The following is a 21157-nucleotide window of genomic DNA, read 5'->3' on the forward strand; positions in this document are numbered from 1 at the left end:
TTTTTTGAATTCTTCCTAGAGTAGAATTTCTGTATTTGAGAGGGCGACTTCGAGGTCACTCTTTTAGGTCACGATTTTGACTTTGAAGTCGCTGTTTGAGAAATGCTCCATTGAGACTGTTGACGTCTAAGTCAAGCCCCCTCAATCCGCGGTAAATTTTTACTAAAGTTAAGGGAAACCAAAAATAACATGTTCAATTCCTCAGCTGTGGTGATATGATGCCACTAAGCCTCATATTGGAAAGATACAAAGCAATTACTTGACGAAACTCCCACCCACTAACACCTTGGGGGAGGGGGAAGAAACTGCAGGCCAGTTGTTTAGCAGAATTTGGCCAGGGTCATGGCTAAGAAAGCTGAAAGAGAACACAGCAACACGAGTCGTCCTTGAAGTAAATTTTCTCCATGAACAGAGATGGAAAATGATGTTACTATGAATTCCAAGTGCAAGAAGTTTGAGACTACACATACACACAATTTCATTGGCACTTCATTTTCTTGCCCAAAGAGCACGTACGTGCAAGACCAAAAGTCACCACTTGCAAGTCATTGATTCAAATATGCTTAATTGTCTCATTGATTCAATTATTAGATGACAGCAAATCAGTAATTAAGCCTATCAATCTGAATGTGGAAATGTTGCAATTCCAAATGGTGGTTTACTATGAATTTCCAAGATGTGGCTCCACTGGTCTAAAAATGTTGCAATTCCAAATGGTGGTAGTTTACTATGTATTTGGGTACTATGAATTTCCAAGAGGTGGCTCCACTGGTCCAAAGCTGAAAGAGAATACAGCTGGTGACTCTTGGTCATGCACGTTGTATTCTTTGGAATTATTATGATAAAGAAGAACGAACATAGAATCAAAGAAGGAGAAGATGAAGGGATGGTTTTCCAATTGCCTGTTACTTTATTCCAGACAAATCCAAAAAAAAAAAAGAAACCGCAGAAATTGGGAAAGAAAAAGATTAGATATGTAAATAGGAATCAAAGTCAGAACTCGCCTCCTAGAAATAACGTATAGAGGAATTTAGACTGCAAGCATTTGAACGAAATGAATGGAAATTCCAGTCTAGCTAATAAATCCAATTACGCAGCTGGAGTTTTGACCAAAGTTTGAAGATCGCTGCATTTTTTTAAGCTGGGAAAAAAGAATGGAAAATAATTTAGAGGGCATAAATTTATGCACCGTTTTACAATGTGGGGGATCTGTTCATCATTTTGCATATACTTTTACTTTGCTTTACATACTAGAGTTAGTCGAAGTAGATATTTTATTTAACAACAATAAGTTAAGGATTGTTTTTTTTTTACACTCACAGTGTATAAAAGATTAATTTAAAGAAGTAGATATTCTGACGGTAGTTTCTTGTTTGCTGTTTCTCCTCGAAAATCAGATTATACATGACGTAGGTCCCAAAAAATAAATATGAAAAGAACAAGGAAGATTAAAATAAAGGAAATTACAGGTTGCTTTGGCTAATAGTATCAATTAAATACGTCCATGAATTCACCTCCAATCAACTAGAATTCTACAACCCTCGTAATATTATGACAGCATGGAACTATTTTTTTTTTTTAAGAAAACTTTGCATGACACTAATGATTTATGAGGCTAATCGTCACTGTGTCTTAAAACTTTATGTTCACTTGGTCCTATCAAGAAATGATTGTTTTTGTCACAAATATTTCATCATGGCACTTGTCTCTGGTCATCTTGTAGACAAAGTTGTGTTTCAGAGATTACAAATCGTTCCAATGAGCCTTCCGTAGTTTGTTGTTGGAAGTCCAAAAAAACTAACTACATTCATTATAGTCGCCATATCAAATTGAAGTATGATATTTGTAACACAAGAGGACCAACCCCATGCTGGAAGTTGCTCATACGAGGACATGGCTACCTAGTTATATGTAATATGACTAGAGCTTAGACTAGTTGGAGCTAGTAATTTTTGAAGCACATGGACCTCTTTTTAATTTGAACATGGCAGTAGCTGAATTTTTATCTTCTTCAAATCTGCAAGAACTTCATGCACATTGCTTCTCTCCCTTGGAGATTCTGTTGTGCAATTCAAAGCCACTTTCATGATTGATGAAATGCAGTCCAACTTTTCATGATTGGGCTTCAGAAGATTGGCATCTACAACACGAACCAGTCCATCTGGCATAGAATCACTCACCCAACTCTTCAGGCTCAAATTTTCGCCAAACATTTTGTCATTGGGACTTTTTCTTGTAAAGACTTCCATAATCATGATTCCAAAACTGTAAACATCGCATTTTGTTGATACTTGTCCTTCCAGTCCATACTCTACAAGCAAAAAAAAAAAAAAATGAAAACAGTAAGAATAACTACAAGGCAAAAAACCAGAGTAGCTATACTAGAAGAAGCATTACCTGGAGCAAGATAGCCAAGTGTGGCTAATGTTTTGGTGTATGTAAAGCTGTCCTCATGCCCCAGCAACTTTGCAACACCAAAATCAGTCACATGGGCAACCATATCTTGATCAAGTAGGACATTACTGGGCTTCACATCACAATGAACCACTGGTGTTGAAAGACCGTAGTGGAGATATTGCAGTGCACATGCCACATCAATCAATATGTCTAATCTCTGCTTGATTTCGAGAAAATAGTTATGGGAATACAACCATTTCTCAAGACTTCCATTGGACATAAACTCAAGCACTAATGCTTTAAAGTCTTCGTTTGAGCAGCTGCTAATGACTTTCGTCAGATTTCGATGACGAAGGCTACGCAATACTTCACATTCTGCATCGAAACTATTGAATGCTCCTTCTTGTTGCAGTTTAAACACTTTAACAGCAACAATCCTCCCATCATCAAGGGTGCCTTTATAAACTGATCCAAAACTTCCTGTGCCCAACAGATTGCTCTCATCATACCCGTCAGTTGCTTGTAAAAGTTTATAATATGAGATTCTTTCCTGTGTTGCAACTGACGATAGAACTCCTGCACTGGCAACTTGTTCTTTCTTTGCGCGTCTTAGATAAATGAATCCCAGGAATATGGCAACCGCAACTGATATAAATGCTCCAAGTGCAACAGATATAGTTCTACGCAGCTTTTTGGTCCTCAATCGGCCACCTGAAATACCTGGGCATGTGGGAACGTGGAACCTAGGTGCTCCACAGAGTGCTTCATTTGAAATGAAGGATTCTCCAGTAAAGTTTGTAAAAGGGCCCCTGGACGGTATTTCGCCACTTAAATTGTTGTAAGACACATTGAAGTGTACAAGATACCGAAGGTTCGACAATGACATTGGAATCACACCTGTGAGATAATTGTGTGAAAGATCCAACCATTCCAAGCTCAGAGTCGTGACAATTGATTCCGGAATTGATCCTTGCAATCTGTTGTATGCCAAAGAAAGGTTCTGCAAGTTCACCAAATCTCCGATGGAGCTAGGAATACTACTTGAGATCTCATTGATTGACAAATCAATCAAAATTGCTGCCTTTAAGTTCCTAATCTCGGGAGGTAAAGTTCCACTGAGTGAGTTTGAAGAGAGGTCAAGCTCTAACAAATCTTTTAGGTTCCATATAGTGGTAGGCAGACTAGAGTTTAACAGGTTGGAACCTAGGTAAAGATATCTCAAAGAAGTAACATTTCCTATGCACTCTGGAAGAGATCCCGAAATTTGATTTCCTCCCAGATATAGTACAGCCAAGTTCTGCAAAACACATAGATAATCAAGCGAGGTTTTGCTCAACTTGTTATCTTGAAGATCTATCCCTTGCAGCTTTTCCAAATTTTTCATGGTAATTGGCAGCATCCCACTTAACTGATTACTGTACATACTTAAAGTGGTCAGGCTACTCAAGTTGCCAATTTCATCCGGAATGCTGCCCCTTAAGTCGCAATTGTATGCATAAAATTGTTCAAGCAAAGTTGAAAGATTGCCAATAGAATTTGGAAGAAAGCCAGTCATTGGATTGTCAGCCACTCCGAGTACTGTCAAATGTTTGCAATTTGCCAAGGAATTGATCCATCCCAACTGTGTATTGGATGAAGAGTAGTCACTCATTAAATTGTTGCCTGAAAGATCTAGAAATTCTAGGTGTCTTAGATCCCCAAAGTAATGTGGAATGGGACCAGTAAAATTGTTAGCAGAAAGTTCTAATATTTTGAGTTTAGAACAATTTGAGATTGAATCTGGTATTGGTCCACCTAAATTGTTGCTGTTGAGATAAAGCTCTTCTACATTTGGGAGCCCATTATCCATCTTTGACGGAAGATTGCCTGAAAGTTGGTTTCCTGTAAGAGAGAGTATTCTTATCTGTGACAGATTAAAGATCTGCATGGGAATGAAACCAGTTAAGTTATTCCCCTCCAAGTCGAGTTGTTCCAAATTCCATAGCTTACTGATCTCTTGGGGTATTGCACCTACCAAATTGTGTTACCATCATTAGCACAACAAAATTCTATATGAAGACTTTTGAATGGTTCTAAATTAGCATCACCTAGTCTACCTGTTATGTGGTTGCCACCAACGCCAAGTATTTTTAGCACAGTTAAATTACCCATTTCTTTTGGAATTTCACCTGAAAAAAAAGTATAATATATAGAGATATTAAGGACGATTCACATATTCCATCCAAATTTGGAAGGGAATACAAAGAGTTCATTCCTTTAAAGAGTTTGCTCCTTAAAACTTTTATTAGGACAGTTACTTAAACTAGTGTTTTTTTATTTAGCTGTGTATATATATATATTTATATATATTGCTTGGGGGCGGGGGGAATAATTCATATTATTTCGCTCATGCAGAAATAGGATGTTACCTTGTAAACTGTTATAGGTCAGATACAGCCGCTCAAGTGCCTTCAAAGTGCCAATTCCTCTTGGTATGAATCCAGTGAAGTGATTCAAAGAAAGGCACAGCACTTGAAGTTGTGAACAGTTATATATGCTTGATGGTATTTGACCATTTAACTTGTTCCGTGACAGGTCAATCCACTTGAGTCTCTGAAGATGGCGACACATATCATCTGGAACGCTACCAGATAAGCTATTACCCTGGAAGAAAATCAATTCCAGCGAGGAAATTTTGAAAATCTCTGTTGGAATATTTCCCTGGAGATAATTGAATGACAGACTTAGCGTTTGTAGCTTAGAAACGTTAGCCAAGGAAGGTGAGATGAGGCCAGTGAAACTGTTATTATTCAGAGATAACAGTCGAAGTTGATGAATGGAACCAAACCACTCGGGAAACCCTCCACTGAGATTGTTGACATCTAAATCAAGCACTCTCAACCGGCGTAACCGAGCAAATTCATGCGGCAGTTCTCCATGGAAAGTATTTCTGCTCATGTTAAGGGAAACCAGAAATGACATATTTCCCAGCTGTGGTGGTATGATGCCACTAAGACTCATATTCGAAAGATCCAAGGCAATTACTCGACGGTGACGAGAGCCGCAAGTGACTCCTACCCACTGACATACAGGGGAAGAAACAGACCAGTTTTTCAACAGGATTTGATGAGGGTCCTGTGAAGTGATGTGAGCTCTCAACGCAAGAAGAGCATCTTGATCAGTGGTAATATTGGTTGTGGTCATGGCTAAGGAAGCTGAAACGAAATACAGCAAGAAGAAGAGTCCCGGAAGGAAATGATAGAAAATTTTCTCCATGATTAAGTGCAATGGAGACGGCAAGTGATGTGCCACTATTTTATAAACAGCTTCTATCCTTTGGCATTAATATTAAATTTTCTTACTGATTTACATTTCTGGGAATTTTCTCTTAGTCAAACCTGCCATCGTACCATGAATTCCAGTGGTTAAGAAGTTTGAGACTGCATATTCATACAATTGAATGACAGATGGTGCTGTGGTACCGATATCGTTAGATAACTTAATATAAAATAATAACAGTTGATCTGAACATCTGGTTTTCTTTTCTTTTGTAACGGTTTACAGCCTTTTGCGTCCCTTTTGTGTGAATTAAATAATGCATCCAAAGGTACATGTAACTTTTCCAGCTAAATCGATAAGATTGTCTTGTAAAATAGTAAGTTTTAAGTACTTAACAAAAATTAACTTTTTTAATATTGAATCTTACCATTTATGTAGTGAATTTTACAATATATTTTTTTAATCAAACTTACTCTCTTTAGCAATAGGTAAGTTTATGAGGTAAATTAGTAAGTTAATTTGTCCAATAAAATAGCAAATTTCAAAAGTTACCTTTTCAATTTCTTTTCCAACAAAATTTACCTTTCCAATAAACAATTTCAAAAGTTACCTAACCAGTGTTTTCCAATTTCTTGCCCTATGAAAAAAATTAAACCAAGTTATATATGCAATTGTTTGTATTGGTTGAAATGGATTGCTATTTATTAAACATAAACTATCTTGTTTTGAATTAAGCGTTTAAGAAAGAATTTTGATTAGATGAAATAGTTGGTTGCCATGTGACCATCCTGCCATCAGTGCATTAGTTTATTTCTTTCTTCTTAATCGGTTTGGCCAAGTCGAATTACGCGGGTTAAGTACCACTGCTAATGTGTCAGATGTGGTTGATGTAAGAGTGACGATGAGATTGTGAATTAAAGACGTAAGGTTTGAGCAATCTTGTAATAAAAGAAATATGATTTAAAAATTTTGTGCCTCCCATTCACAACTTATTTTCCCTTCATTATTTTGTGCCTTTAACTAATTTGTTTGTTCGACTTATGTGGATTTAAAAATTTTCCAGCATGCCCAAAGAGTACGTTCATGACCAAAAGTTAGTGCGTAGTTGCAAGTCCCACTACTTTTTGTTTCCAAATCAAATTGAATTTAAAATATTTCAAGAATTTAAAATGACTAGTGACTCTTGGTCATTGACGTTAATTTAATTCAGATTTTTTTTTTTTAAAAAAGGAACTAATTGAAACGGGAGTTGAACATATATATCTTCAAATGAAACAATTTTCTCTGTCATTGTTTATTGATGATCACTATTAGAATTGCTCCCCCACCAACAATTTTCCGTTGCTTTTTTTTTTTGGGTATGAACAAACTAATAACTTGTAAATGTATGAATAAAAATTTTCATTATTGAGATCATGTTAAAGTGATGTACGTACTTTTCTAATGAATATGGGGGTTTCGTTATCATTTTGCATATATTTTATTTTGCATAACATGCTAGAGTTAATTAAAGTAGGTATCTTGTATACTGGGTATACAAGATTAACCCAAGAGTTAAATGAAAGTAGATATTTTGATGGTAACTTTGTGTTTGCTGCTTGTCTTTGAAGATCACATTATACACACTAAACAGGTATACCAAAAAAAAAAGAAAAAGAAAAGAAAAAAGAACAAAAGAAGATTAACAACTGTTGTGAATTTAATAAATTAAAGGAAACTAGAATAAGTTGCTTTGGCTAATAGTATCAATTAAACATGTCCATGCATGGATCCATTTCCAGTCAACTAGAATTCTACAACCCTCATAATATTTTGACAGTGCGGTAACTATATATATTTTTAATGAAAACACTGTGTAAGTTTCTCCAAATTTTTAGCGGGGTTTAATCAGTTTGGTGTAAATAGGGCACCGAATTGAATTAAAAAATAGTAGTCATTGTAAACGTTTCTTTGTCTTAAAATTTTATGTACATTTCGTCCCCTCAAGAAGATTATTTGACCGAACAGTTAGATTAACATCACGATCATTTCATCATGGCAACTCATGAACAAAATAAGAAAAGGAGTGGGTAATTTTTCTTTTCCCTTTAGTAAAAGTTTTGAAAAAGAAAAAAAATGGTGTCTTATTCTTTGGTCACAAGTAGTACATCTAAGCCAAATTGAGAGCTTTTGTTCTCATGTTTCGTACGATAAGAGGACCAGGGCATTTGCAGTTGAATTTTTTGTACTTTGTGCGGTCGTTATATTTCTTATATAAATTTGAGTATCATTAGATGATTGTGTTACATGCGAAAGTTTTGTTGGTCCACACCAATTCATTGTATAAAAAAATATGATTCAGTTGTTAAGTGCACACTAAATTTCAAAAAAAAAAAAAAAAAAGTACATAATAATTTAATGATCAACAAGCCACAAGCATGAAAGATGAACGACACACAATATTTAACGTGATTCGGGTTCACCATTGAATCTACGTCCACGGAAAGAAACACTTCTTTATTATAAGAGAAAAAATCCTATGCAAGAATACAACTTGAACCCAAACCCAACCGTTATATACCATCTCTCATCTCCCAAAATTCATCTCTCATACCCCATGTATAAGGCTACATGTTGCCCTTGGGTACTCTTGTGTGCCTTTTTATGGTATGCAACCCACCTATTTATAGGGAACGTTATCTGGCCAAAACCCAAATAACAATAGGAAATCAATGCTAATTTCTAGACTTGTACAGAATACGAAGTAATTTCTAAATCCTAAATAAAATAGGAAATTCCTTGATAACAACTCCAAGTAACTAAAACCAATTCGGAAACTAATTACTTCCACAAAAATTAAGAAATCTGTTTAAAAGAAATTAAGCCAATTTCCTAACATCCAATCCCTGTACGAGGAGTTGCCCACACCAGAATAGAGCTTAGACTCACGGGAACTAGTAAATTTGGAAGCGCATTGACCTCCTTTTAATTTGAACATGGCAGTAGCAGAAGTTTGATCTTCTTCAAATCAGCAAGAACATCATGCATGTTGCTTCTCTCCTTTGGAGATTCCCTTGTGCAATTCAAAGCCACTTTCATGATTGATGAAATGCAGTTCAACTTTTCATCCAAGTATTTATGATGGGGCCTCAGCAGATTAGCATCTACAACACGAACCAGTCCATCTGGCATAGAATCACTCACCCAACTCTTCAGGCTCAAATTTTCGCCAAACATTTTGTCATTGGGACTTTTTCTTGTAAAGACTTCCATAATCATGATTCCAAAACTGTAAACATCGCATCTTGTTGATACTTGTCCTTCCAGTCCATACTCTACAAGCCAAGAAAAAACAGTAAGAATAACTACAAGGCAAAAAACCAGAGTAGCTATACTAGAAGAAGCTTTACCTGGAGCAAGATAGCCAAGTGTGGCTAATGTGTTGGTGTACGTAATGCTGTCCTCATGCCCCAGCAACTTTGCAACACCAAAATCACTCACATGGGCAACCATATCTTGATCTAGGAGAACATTACTGGGCTTCACATCACAATGAACCACTGGTGTCGAAAAACCGTAGTGCAGATATTGCAGTGCACATGCCACATCAATCAATATGTCTAATCTCTGCATGACTTCCAGAAAATAGTTGTGGGAATACAACCATTTCTCAAGACTTCCGTTGGGCATAAACTCAAGCACTAATGCTTTGAAATCTTTGTTTGAGCAGCTGCTAATGACTTTTGCCAGATTTCGATGACGAAGATTACGCAATACTTCACATTCTACATCAAAACTATTGAATGCTCCTTCTTGTTGAATTTTAAACACTTTAACTGCAACAATCCTCCCATCATCAAGGGTGCCTTTATAAACTGATCCAAAACTTCCTGTGCCCAACAAATTGCTCTCATCATACCCGTCAGTTGCTTGTAGAAGTTTGTAATACGAGATTCTTTCCTCGGTTGCAACCATGGTTCGAAGTCTCGGCCGAGACCGAGACGACTCGGTCGAGTCGTCACCGTCTCGGCCCCTACCGATACGATACCGTGACGAAACGATACCGAAATACTTGACTCGCCGAGAAATCGGCTGAGTCGTCACCGCGACGGATTGACTCGGCCGAGTCACACCGAGTCACTCCGAGTTATCCCGAGTCAAGACGAGAAATTAGCCGAGTCACACCGTGACAGATTGACTTGGCCGTTTCTTTTGCTATTTTTTAATTATTTTTATTTAGCATACTTTTTTATATTATTAACAATTTTTAGAATATTAAACACTTTAAAATTTGCGTCTCACCGAGACCACGATCGATATGCCGAGACCGATGTGGAACGTTCCGGGCCGCGACCGCGACCGCGACCGTGACTTTGAACCATGGTTGCAACTTGCAACTGACGATAGAACCCCTTCACTAGGAACTTGTTCTTTCTTTGCGCGTTTAAGATACAGGAATCCCACAAATATGGCAACTGCAACTGATATAAATGCTCCAAGGGCAGCGGATATGGTTCGGTGCAACTTTTTGGTCCTCAATCGACCACTTGAAGTACTTGGGCATGAGGGAACGTGGAACCTAGGTGCTCCACAGAGTGCCTCATTTGAAATGAAGGATTCTCCAGAGAAGTTTGTAAAAGGGCCCCTGGATGGTATTTCGCCTCTTAAATTGTTGTAAGAGACATTGAAGTAAACAAGATACCGAAGGTTCTCTACTCTAGTGAAATTGGAATCGTACCTGTGAGATAATTTCGTGAAAGATCCAACCATTCCAAGCTCAAAGTCTTGCCAATTGATGTGGGAATCGATCCTCGCAGTCTGTTGTGCGCCAAAGAAAGGTTCTGCAAGCTTATCATATCTCCAATGGAGCTAGGAATACCGCCCCAGATCTCATTGATTGACAAATCAATCAAAATTGCTGCCTTTAAGTTCCTAATCTCGGGAGGTAAACTTCCACACAGTGAGTTTGAGGAGAGGTCAAGCTCTAACAAATCTTTTAGGTTCCATATAGTGGTAGGCAGACTAGAGTTTAACAGGTTGGAACCTAGGTAAAGATATCTCAAAGAAGTAACATTTCCTATGCACTCTGGAAGAGATCCCGAAATTTGATTTCCTCCCAGATATAGTACAGCCAAGTTCTGCAAAACACATAGATAATCAAGCGAGGTTTTGCTCAACTTGTTATCTTGAAGATCTATCCCTTGCAGCTTTTCCAAATTTTTCATGGTAATTGGCAGCATCCCACTTAACTGATTACTGTACATACTTAAAATTGTCAGGCTACTCAAATTACCAATTTCATCCGGAATGCGGCCCCTTATGTTGCAATTGATAGCATACATATCTTCAAGCGAAGTTGAAAGATTGCCAATAGAGTTTGGAAGGATGCCATTAAGTGGATTGTCACTCACGACGAGTAGTCTCAAATGTTTGCAATTCGCCAAGGAATTGAACCAGCTCAACTCTGAATTAGATGAAGAGTAGCCACTCATTAAATTGTTGCCATTTAGTGCTAGAACTTCGAGGAGTCTTAGATCCCCAAAGGAATTGGGAATAGAACCAGTAAAGTTGTTATAAGCAAGTGTCATCATCTTGAGTTTGGAACAATTTGAGATAGAATCTGGTATTGATCCACCAAAATTGTTGTTGTTGAGAAGAAGCTCTTCTACATTTGGGAGCCCATTACCCACCCTTGACGGAAGATTGCCTGAAAGTCGGTTTTCTGTAAGCGAAAGAGTTCTTATCTGTGACAAATTAAAAACCTGCATCGGAATGAAACCAGTTATGTTATTCGACGCCAAGTAGAGTTCTTCCAAATTGCATAGCTTGCTGATCTCTTGGGGTATTGCGCCTACCAAATTGTGTTAGCATCATTAGCACAACAAAATTCTTTATGAAGACTTTTGAATGGTTCTAAATTAGCTCCATTAAAATTTTTTCTTTTGACAGGCATCGCCTAGTCTACCTGTTATGTGGTTGACACCAAAGCCAAGTGTTTTGAGCACAGTTAAATTACCCATCTCTTTTGGAATTTCACCTGAAAAAAAAAAGTATAGTATATAGAGATGCTACGACGATTCACGTATTCCATCCAAATTTGGAAGGGAATATAAAGAGTACATACCTTTAAAGAGTTTGCTCCTTAAAACTTTTATTAGGACAGTTACTTAAACTAGTGTTTTATATTATTACATATATACTTTTTTGCTTGTGGTGGGGGGAATAATTCATGTTATTTCGCTCATGCAGAAGTAGGATGTTACCTTGTAAATTGTTATAGGTCAGATACAGCCGCTCTGGTGCCTTCAAAGTGCCAATTCCTCTTGGTATGAATCCAGTGAAGTAATTCCAAGAAAGGTGCAGCACTTGAAGTTGTGAACAGTTATATATGCTTGATGGTATTTGACCATTTAACTTGTTCCGTGACAGGTCAATCCACTTGAGTCTCTGAAGATGGCGACACACATCATCTGGAACGCTACCAGATAAGCTATTACCCTGGAAGAAAATCAATTCCAGCGAGGAAATTTTGAAAATCTCTGTTGGAATATTTCCCTGGAGATAATTGAATGACAGACTTAATGTTTCTAGCTTAGAAACGTTTGCCAAGGAAGGTGAGATGAAGCCAGTGAAACTGTTGTTATTCAGAGATAACAGTCGAAGTTGATGTAAGGAACCAAACCACTCGGGAAACTCTCCACCGAGATTGTTGACATCTAAGTCAAGCACTCTCAACCGGCGTAACTGAGCAAATTCATGCGGCAGTTCTCCGTGGAAATTATTTCTGCTCATATTAAGGGAAACCAAAAATGACATATTCCCCAACTGTGGTGGCATGATGCCGCTAAGACTCATATTCGAAAGATCCAAGGCAATTACTCGACGGTGACGAGAGCCACAAGTGACTCCCACCCACTGACATACAGGGGAAGAAACAGACCAGTTTTCTAACAGGATTTGATGAGGGTCCTGTACAGTGGTGTGAGCTCTCAGCGCAAGAAGAGCATCTTGATCAGTGGTAATATTGGTTGTGGTTATGGCTGAGGAAGCTGAAACAAAATACAGCAAGAAGAGTCCCTGAAGGAAATGATAGAAAATTTTCTCCATGATTAAGTGAAATGGAGACGGCAAGTGATGTACCACTATTTTATAAACAGCTTCTATCCTTTGGCATAAATATTAAATTTTCTTACTGGTTTACATTTCTGGGAATTTTCTCTTAGTCAAACCTGCCATCGTACCATGAATTCCAAGGTTAAGAAGTTTGAGACTGCATATTCATACAATTGAATACCGGATGGTGCTGTGTTGACAGGTTGTCAGCCTGTGCAATAATAAAAACCTGCTCAGCTAAAGTTAAGTTTTGTAAATAGTGATAAGCAGGGTCGAATTCACAGGGATTGGGAGTAATTGTTTCTTTTCAAATTCACAGTAATAAGGGGGTGTTTTTGTGCAGAAGGTGACAATCAAAGAAATTCAAATAAAATCTAAGAAACTACTAAAAATTAAATAACAAATTACTAAAATCAAATGAGTGATAATTAAGGGTCTAGCCAAGAAATAACTTCAGCAATGGTTCACCTAATTGATCATCGATGCAAAGCCAATTCCAATTATTTACTAATAAATAGGTTATAACTATCAAACAAGCAAGGACAGTCAACCTCTCCTTACTGTGTCGGTAATTAAGGTACGCCCGTTAATCACTGCTCCAATTGAGAAATAATCCTAGGTACGCCCATAAGATTTAATTTCCCAATTGCCTTACGTATTAGAGGAGCCCTATTCTAATCAAATAACGCACTACTAGGGTTATTTTAGATTAGCCCCCGTATCCCTCTGGCACGAATCTAATCATGCCAGTTGTCACTAATTCAAGGCAATTAAACAATTACGAATTTAATGCCCTAATTGACAATAGATTATCAAACTAACTAATTATCCGGATCCAAGACAATCAATTAATTAAATAACCATAAGTACTGAAATCAAAGAATATGCGAATACCAATAAATAAAAGAAAAGATAAAATTAAATCGATTTCACAATCTTCAGACGAATCAAAGCCTCCGTTGTTCCTTGACTAGACAAAGGGATCTAATTCACCCCTTGTCTACTCCTACCGAAAAGAAAAGAGAAGAAACTAAAGATGATAGGAAAGTCAAAGGCTAAATCTCTACCCCCTGACATGCGTCAGAAGTAAAAAAAAAAAAAGCCAAAAGGGAAAAGTTCCAAAAGCTAAAAGGAGTCCTCTCCCTCTGCAACTCCATTCCTCTTCTATTTAATTACTAACTAAGCCCTCTAAGTGCGGCGGCTCCCAACATGATAGGTTGCGATTTTATCATTTATTTTATTATTAATTTCCCCTATTACCTGACCCAATGTGGATTAATTATTAAATTCTATTCATTTTTAGTATTTTACATTTATTTCAGGGAGTAGAACAAAAATATGATAACAAGTGTCAATTTGACTGAAAAGGAGTCCAAATAATAGAGCTTATCCCAAGGGCATTTTTGGAACAAATAGATGCGAGGCCTTTTCGGTAATTTTGTCGAAGACAGCATGGAAAAAGAACCAAAGGGCTGAAGTCTTCTTGGGATTGCATGGGCCGCCGCCGCACAGGAGCCAAGCTTTAGAATAGCTAGGTATTAGATAGAAAGAAAAGCGCAGAGAACAAGCACTATAAAAGCTTAGCCGTGGACTTTTCCTTTCATCTTTAGTTTCTCTTTTCTTTTCTTTTCGGTAGGAGTAGACAAGGGATGAATTAAATCCCTTTGTCTAGTCAAGGAACAACGGAGGCTCTGGTTCGCCTAAAAATTGTGAGATCGATTTAAGTTTATCTTTTTTTTTATTTATTGGTATTCGCATATTCCCTAGTTACAGTGCTTATGATTGTTTAATTAATTGATTGTCTTGGATCCGGATAATTAGTTAATTTGATAATCTATTGTCAATTGGGACGTTAAATCCGTAATTGTTTAATTGTCTCAAACTAGTGATAACTGGCATGATTGGGTTTGTGTCAGGGGAATACGCGGGCTAATCTAAAATAATCCTGGTAGTGCGTTATTTGGTTAGAATATGGCTCCTCTAATATGTAAGGCAATTCGGGAATTAAATCTTATGGGCGTACCTAAGATTATTTCTCAATTAGAGCAGTGATTAACGGGCGTACCTTAATCATCAACACAGTAAGGAGCGGTTGACTGTCATCGCTTGTTTGGCAGTTATAACTTATTTATTAGTAAATAATTGGAATTACCTTTGTCTCGATGATCAATTAGGTGAATCATTGCTGAAGTTATTTCTTGGCTAGATCCTTTGATTTTAGTAAATTATTATTTAATTTCTAGTTGGCTATTTTATTCTTATTATTTTACTTTTAGTTGAATTGCTTAAATTGTCACCCCTGAGATAAAAACATCCCCATTGTCACTGTAAACTTGAAAAGAAATAATTACTCCCAATCCCTGTTGATTCGACCCTACTCACCGCTATCTACTGAAATTACTTTTAGTTTGAGCAGGTTTTTATTATTGCACAGGCTGATAACCTGTCAATTTTTGGCGCCGTTGCCGGGGACTAGTGCCAGATTAATTTGTTTCTTTTTGAGTTCATCTTGTTTTTATTTTATTTATTTTTCTCTTATTTTTTTAATATAGTTTATGGCTTCTAACACTCCGTATTTTGGTGATAGACTGGATTTTGTTTCCAGGGAAGGCAATAAGGCTTGTTTTTTTTCTAAGTTTGCATATTCAGAGGCACTAAACTCTCTTAGAGAAAGAATGGCTGCTGCAACCTGTGAAATTTGTTATGCCAGGGATCATTCAACCGGTATGTGCCCCGAATATCAAGACTACCTGAGTGACTATCTCAAAAAAAAATTTGGAGATTCTTCACCTCGATCTCAAACGTGGTATGACCCTTATTCAAACCGGTATGATCAAGGATGGTGGGATAACTCCAACGTTAATTATGAAAAGGGGCCAATGAGTTTTCAACAGCAAGAGTCTCAACAATCGGCAGTCATGTCAGAATTGCCCTTACAGACCATCAATGACTCTAAGGAAGGTGAGAGTGCAATTATCCTGACAAGTGATATGGAACTGCAAGAGTCTCAAGAAGGAGGACCCAAAGATGCAGTTGAAAAGGAAGTTGAAGTGGAAGACATGAGACTCTAACATCAAATTACTCTAGTGAACGAATCCAGTGAACAATTACTAAATGCGATGACACCCACTCCGTCCCTTTATCTATATTCCCCTGACTCTTACTCTATAACTTCTGTTAATGAGATTGATTTTGTTATACCGGAAGTGTTTGAGTCTCATTGCAGAAATGAGTTAAGAGTAGCTATGGTCAAATATCTTGAACCGTTGAATGCTCTTGATGGAGGAGTGGATGAAGAATGGAGATCACTGCTTGATTATTTGGCACCATCAACTAGTTCATGGAAGACCGTAACTCGTGTGCTCAAGAATTACTCTATTTACGAGAGTTATCAGGACCATATAAAGGATGAAACATTGAAACGAGCCACAAGATTTTATCCTCCATGAACAAAACATGATAATGTCTAACCAAAGACATTAAAGAAAAGCGCTCATTGGTAGGCAACCCAATTCCTTTTGGTTGTTTGTTCATTTTTGTTTGTTAGTTTAAATATGTTTTTGATAGGGCATAATTTGTTATTAATTTTATGGTTAATTTCCCTCTTTGTCCTTGCCAAATATTGTTTTAATTGTTGAAATGTACTTATATTTGATATTTGGCCCTAATTACAGGAAGTGGAGCAAACAAGTGCTAAAAAGGAGACTTTATTGAGAAAAACACTCCACACATGGGAAGTTCTAAAAGGAAATACAAGCCGGGCTCCACAGGATGCTACAAAAAGGGATTTCCTATCTTTATGCTGAAAAGGGTGGACTTGTACTAGGAGTCTTACGAGTAAAGAGGAAACTAAAAACAAGGACTTTGGCAAAGCTCCAATTCTTTGGCCCTTGGACTCTCAATCCAGTGGGGACCACTAGAGATAGCATTAGATTTTCCTTTGGCTTTAAAAGAAGACAAACGTACGGGAGGTTTTCTTATCACTAGTTTTAGGGCTTTTAGCATAGTTTAGTTTTATTCTTTCTTTGTTCCTTTGATGGCCTGGATCTCAATTAAATTACGTGAAGATTTTCTCATGAGGCGTGGCTAAGTTTCTCTAGTCGAAGGTCAATTTGAGGACTCGGTTTCGAACATCTGTGAGATCTAATTATTTTATTTATTCCTTTTATTTATTGGTATTTGTGCGTTTCTTGATTTAATTGCTTAGGCTTGTTATGTTATTTGAATGTCAAGGGCCCGATATTCGAATTAACTTAATGATTTAATGCCAAATTAATTGATTGAATCCGTAATTGTTCAATTGATTAATACCAGTGGCGACTAGCGTGATTGGTTTCATGTTAGGGAAACGTATGATCTAATTTAAACAAACCCTCGTAGCGTGTTTGTTGGTTAGGATTGGGCTTTTCTAATTATTAATGCAATCGAGTAATTAAATCCTATGGTCGTACCTAGGGTTATTTCTTGGTTAGGGAAATAGTTAACGATCGTACCTTAACTATCGAGAAATTAAGGAAAGGCTTGTTGTTCATCGCGTGTATGACAACTATAACCAATCTATTAATGAGTAATTGAGTTATCTTTGCATCGATGATCAGTTGCATGGACCGTGTCTGAAAAGTTGTACCTTTGGCTAGAATCATATTGGTTATTGATTAATTTCTATTTATTTCTATTAGTTGTTTTATTAGTTAGTTAATTAATTATTTTATATTCTCCAAAAATCCCCCATACTTCGGACTCTAAAAGAAATAAGTTATCCCCAATCCCTGTGGATTCGACCCTACTCACCGCTATATACAAAATCTGTATTTTTCTCGAGTAGGTAATTATTATTGCACAGGTTCGACACCTGTCAGTTTTTCCTTGGATTTGACTGATTTGTGGATTCAATTTTTGTTTTTGATGAATTGTAGGTGTCCTTCTGTCATGACGCGCTCGCGTCATGACGTATAGAGAGCTTATGATCAGAATCGTCAGAAGGGGTTCCTGCCATCATGACGCGCCCGCGTCATAACGTATAGAAAGCTCGCGATCAGAATCGTCAGAAAGGGTTTCGGTCCCCATGACGTGCCCGCGTCAAGTCCCATGAAGAGCTCATGAGAGAGCTCTCTTGCTCTCATGACGTGCCCGCGTCAAGTAACCTGGAGAACTCTTCATTCCGTGCCTTCGTCACGTGCCCACGTCACATTCGCGGGAAAGGTAAGTATTCAAAAAAACTCAAGAACGATTATTGATTTCCTGTTAATCTCTACTTTTGAATTCCAAAAATAAATTTTGTCAATAATAATAAAAAAAAAGATGATATATGAAAAAAAAATTCCAAAATTTTTTTTTTCAAGTAAGTAACAAGGAGAAAAAAAAAAGGGAGTCTTTCTGTGAAAACAAAAAAAAAATTTCTAAAAATGAAAAAAAAACGAAAAAGCAAAAAAAAAAAAAAGAAAAAAAAACACAAATACAATTTTCTTTTTCTTTTCCTTTCTTTCTTCTTCTTTCTTTCTTCTCCACTGTTTCTTCTTCTCTTTTGGCCGAGCACACCTCATGCCTAGGGGTGTATTCGAGCCGAGTCGAGCTCGAGTACCGCTATACTCGAGCTCGAGCTCGATCGAGTCGGAGAATCACAGCTCAAGCTCGAGCTCGATCGAGTCCTTAAAAAGCTCGAGCTCGACTCGATAAGGGTATTCACCCGTAATTTCTCAGAATTTATTTACCAATATTAGTAATTTTATATATAATTTTTTTATGTGATACCCGATAGAGCACGTCGAGCTCTCGAGTATCAAATTTCTGAGCTCGAGCTCGACTCGATAGCTCTAACGAGCAGGTCGAGATCGAGCTCGAGCTCGATGAAGCGAGTTCGAACTCGAGCTTCTGATCGAGCACATATCGAGCTCGAGTCGAGTAGATTGACTCAGCTCCACCCCTACTCATGTCCGCCTCCATCTCCACCATCGCAACTCGCCGTCTCTCTCCCTCCGCGACTGTTGCCGCCATCCGTCCCTGTCAAGCGCGCCGTCATTGCGCGCCTCGCGGCCATCTTCCTCACAGTGCCAACAGCTTCACCTGTTCTCCGCCACCCTCACGCATACCAGCTCGCCCACTAGTTGCAGCAGCCTAGCTCGTCGCAGCACCCTCTCCTCCGCCAGCGCGCGCCAACTCGCGCGCGTTCTCCCCTATCCTCGCTCCCCCAAGACCGCGCCGCCGCCGCCTTTGGCTTGACGCTGCCGCCGCTCTCGCGGCCGTCTCATTTTCTTTCACAATCAACCACAGGTCACTGCTGCATCTCTCCTCACTCGCTCTCTCCTACCGACTATTTCAGCATGCCGTATGCTAGCAAGCACCGCCACCCACAGTCTCTCTACCCTCCAGCCACGCAGCTCACACTTCACCTCTCGCATGCCTCCACCAGCAGCCCCACTCCTGTCACCACCTGTCCATCTTTGACAGGTGGAGGTATTCAAATTTCTCCCTCGTTAATCTTTTTTTTTTGGGTCTCAGATTGCTAGATTTTGTTACTGTTTTCTTGGGTTCCTTGGTGCATAATAGCAGAAGGTGACTAGTTTGTTTTTCACTTGTGCTTTGTTTAGGGCTCCTACAGCATTTTTGGGTTGGTCGTTGCCGTTGCATTTGGCAGTTCATTTGTTTAGGAGTATTTGGGGGTGATTTGAGAGTTGATTGCCAATTGATTCTCATTTTGATTTCTTCTAATTTTCGATATTGATCGGTGTGTTTGGATTTATCAAGTTATTTGGGTTGACTGTTTGAATAGTTTCCTACTTGTGCGTGCACTAGTGGTACTGGTTGGGGTATTTTGCCTAGCATTTGTTATTTCTAATTGGTTGGCTGCCTGATTGAAACGAGAAAACTTGTGATTGTGTGGTTATTCTCCAATTTCTATACTGCTATTACTGGAATTGCTGCTTTTGAGTTGAGAAATTAACTGTCTACTTGGAGGCTTTGTTGAGATTTTGGGTGGACAGAGTTTTGAATTTGCTGGTTGAATTGAGTCAAGATGTCTCAGCACTTGGGTGCATACTTTCGCCACATCGGTTTTCCTCCACTGTTCCTGCCTACCCCTTCGCCACTCGAGAGGGAAGTTTCATTGTTTTCTTCATCTTAATTACTTTATTACCTCCATTGAGGACAATGTAGGATTTAGGTGCGGGGGGAGCAGTTATGGTGTTAGTTTTTCTAGTTCTTAGTTTTCAGATATTTTTCTTTTATTTTTAGTTTGTTATTTGTCTAATTTTCGTTTACTTTTTGTCATTTATCTGTCTAGCTCTCCTGTGCATGCCAAGGTTTGATGTTGGATTGTTGCCTCTATTTCTGTTATTGTCAAATTTTAATAATAAAAGTGTATCAAGTTAATGTGGTTGAGTCCAAAAACATCTCTTTGGTGAATATCGGTGATTGTTTTACTCTTATAATTTTTGGTTAACTTTTCTAAGCATAGGGAATGATTGTTGGCATTTTCATGTGAGTTGGTCCGATTTTTAACCTTAGTTCTCCATATTTGAAAATGAGGCTAGCGGCTGCAAATTTTCTTTTGATTTTTGTGTAATTTTGAATTTTTGGTGCTATTTGGCTGTGAATAAGAGTTGACTGTACTCCGCTAGTATTTACTACTGAGTAATCGGGGATCTTCACCAAAAGTGTCGATTCTCGCGTCAAAAAGCAGTAATTGCTATGAGTACGTGGTCACGTGGCGATAGGAGCTGAGTAACCGGGCTCTTTCATCTAACAAATGTCAGAGTTTGAGTCAAAAGGCTCCAATGGCTAGCGACTAAGTCTTTTGTTACTATTGAAAAAAAAAGGGAGAGAAGAAAAAAATAAAAAAAAGAGAGAAAATTAGAAAAATGTGAAAAAAAGTGAAGGTTGTGTTAGTGTATAATAAAAGTCAGCTTGCCAATTTATGAATTTAATGTTGAGATTTTGGTTAATAGTTGGACCATTTACTGATAAATGTTGCACGTCATTCCTTTTTCTTAAATTAGTTAACCTGAAATTAGAGGAGTTTGTGGTTTAGAAGCTAACCGGAGTGATGTTTCTTGGACTTGACCATTGATGCTTGATTATTATTTTTTTTCTTGGTATCTTGGCAATTTGTTGGATAGAGCAATAGCCACTATCAAATATTGGTGTTTGTTTGTTGTTTTCATGCTTAAGGACAAGCATGATTTAGGTGTGGGGGGAATTGATAAGTTGCGATTTTATCATTTATTTTATTATTAATTTCCCCTATTACCTGACCCAATGTGGATTAATTATTAAATTCTACTCATTTTTAGTATTTTGCATTTATTTCAGGGAGTAGAACAAAAATATGATAACAAGTGTCAATTTGACTGAAAAGGAGTCCAAATAATAGAGCTTATCCCAAGGGCATTTTTGGAACAAATAGATGCGAGGC

At 37.8% G+C, this 21157-nt stretch overlaps 3 protein-coding genes across 3 annotated transcripts; all 3 read right to left on the minus strand.

Moving 5' to 3' along the window:
- Positions 1-1973: 1973 nt before the first annotated feature.
- On the minus strand, positions 1974-5580 carry LOC113771044 (probable LRR receptor-like serine/threonine-protein kinase At3g47570). The gene is made up of 4 exons (XM_027315672.1): positions 4806-5580; positions 4494-4565; positions 2398-4407; positions 1974-2311 (listed from the first exon to the last, which is right to left on the minus strand). The coding sequence occupies exons 1-4, from the start codon at positions 5578-5580 to the stop codon at positions 1974-1976; spliced, it is 3195 nt and encodes a 1064-aa protein (XP_027171473.1).
- A 3039-nt stretch (positions 5581-8619) lies between these two features.
- LOC113771045 (probable LRR receptor-like serine/threonine-protein kinase At3g47570) lies at positions 8620-9609 on the minus strand. The gene has a single exon (XM_027315673.1). It carries the CDS (start codon positions 9607-9609, stop codon positions 8620-8622), a length of 990 nt encoding a protein of 329 aa, XP_027171474.1.
- A 560-nt stretch (positions 9610-10169) lies between these two features.
- LOC113771046 (LRR receptor-like serine/threonine-protein kinase FLS2) lies at positions 10170-12741 on the minus strand. Its single transcript, XM_027315674.1, has 4 exons — positions 11898-12741; positions 11600-11671; positions 10373-11485; positions 10170-10279 (listed from the first exon to the last, which is right to left on the minus strand). Exons 1-4 carry the CDS (start codon positions 12739-12741, stop codon positions 10170-10172), a joined length of 2139 nt encoding a protein of 712 aa, XP_027171475.1.
- Positions 12742-21157: the final 8416 nt, after the last annotated feature.

The sequence above is a fragment of the Coffea eugenioides genome, chromosome 5 (genome assembly GCF_003713205.1).
Source record: "Coffea eugenioides isolate CCC68of chromosome 5, Ceug_1.0, whole genome shotgun sequence".
Classification (NCBI taxonomy): domain Eukaryota; kingdom Viridiplantae; phylum Streptophyta; class Magnoliopsida; order Gentianales; family Rubiaceae; genus Coffea; species Coffea eugenioides.

What these genes read in the sequence shown, in the direction of transcription:
- LOC113771044 (XM_027315672.1), bottom strand. Translation starts at nt 5,580, where the DNA reads ATGACCACAACCAATATTACCACTGATCAAGATGCTCTTCTTGCGTTG. An exon ending in GACCTATAACAGTTTACAAG is followed by an intron (nt 4,566 to 4,805) that starts GTAACATCCTAT and finishes CTTTTTTTTCAG; the next exon opens with GTGAAATTCCAAAAGAAATG. An exon ending in TGGTGGCAACCACATAACAG is followed by an intron (nt 4,408 to 4,493) that starts GTAGACTAGGTG and finishes ACAATTTGGTAG; the next exon opens with GTGCAATACCCCAAGAGATC.
- LOC113771045 (XM_027315673.1), bottom strand. Translation starts at nt 9,609, where the DNA reads ATGGTTGCAACCGAGGAAAGAATCTCGTATTACAAACTTCTACAAGCA.
- LOC113771046 (XM_027315674.1), bottom strand. Translation starts at nt 12,741, where the DNA reads ATGGAGAAAATTTTCTATCATTTCCTTCAGGGACTCTTCTTGCTGTAT. An exon ending in GACCTATAACAATTTACAAG is followed by an intron (nt 11,672 to 11,897) that starts GTAACATCCTAC and finishes TTTTTTTTTCAG; the next exon opens with GTGAAATTCCAAAAGAGATG. An exon ending in TGGTGTCAACCACATAACAG is followed by an intron (nt 11,486 to 11,599) that starts GTAGACTAGGCG and finishes ACAATTTGGTAG; the next exon opens with GCGCAATACCCCAAGAGATC.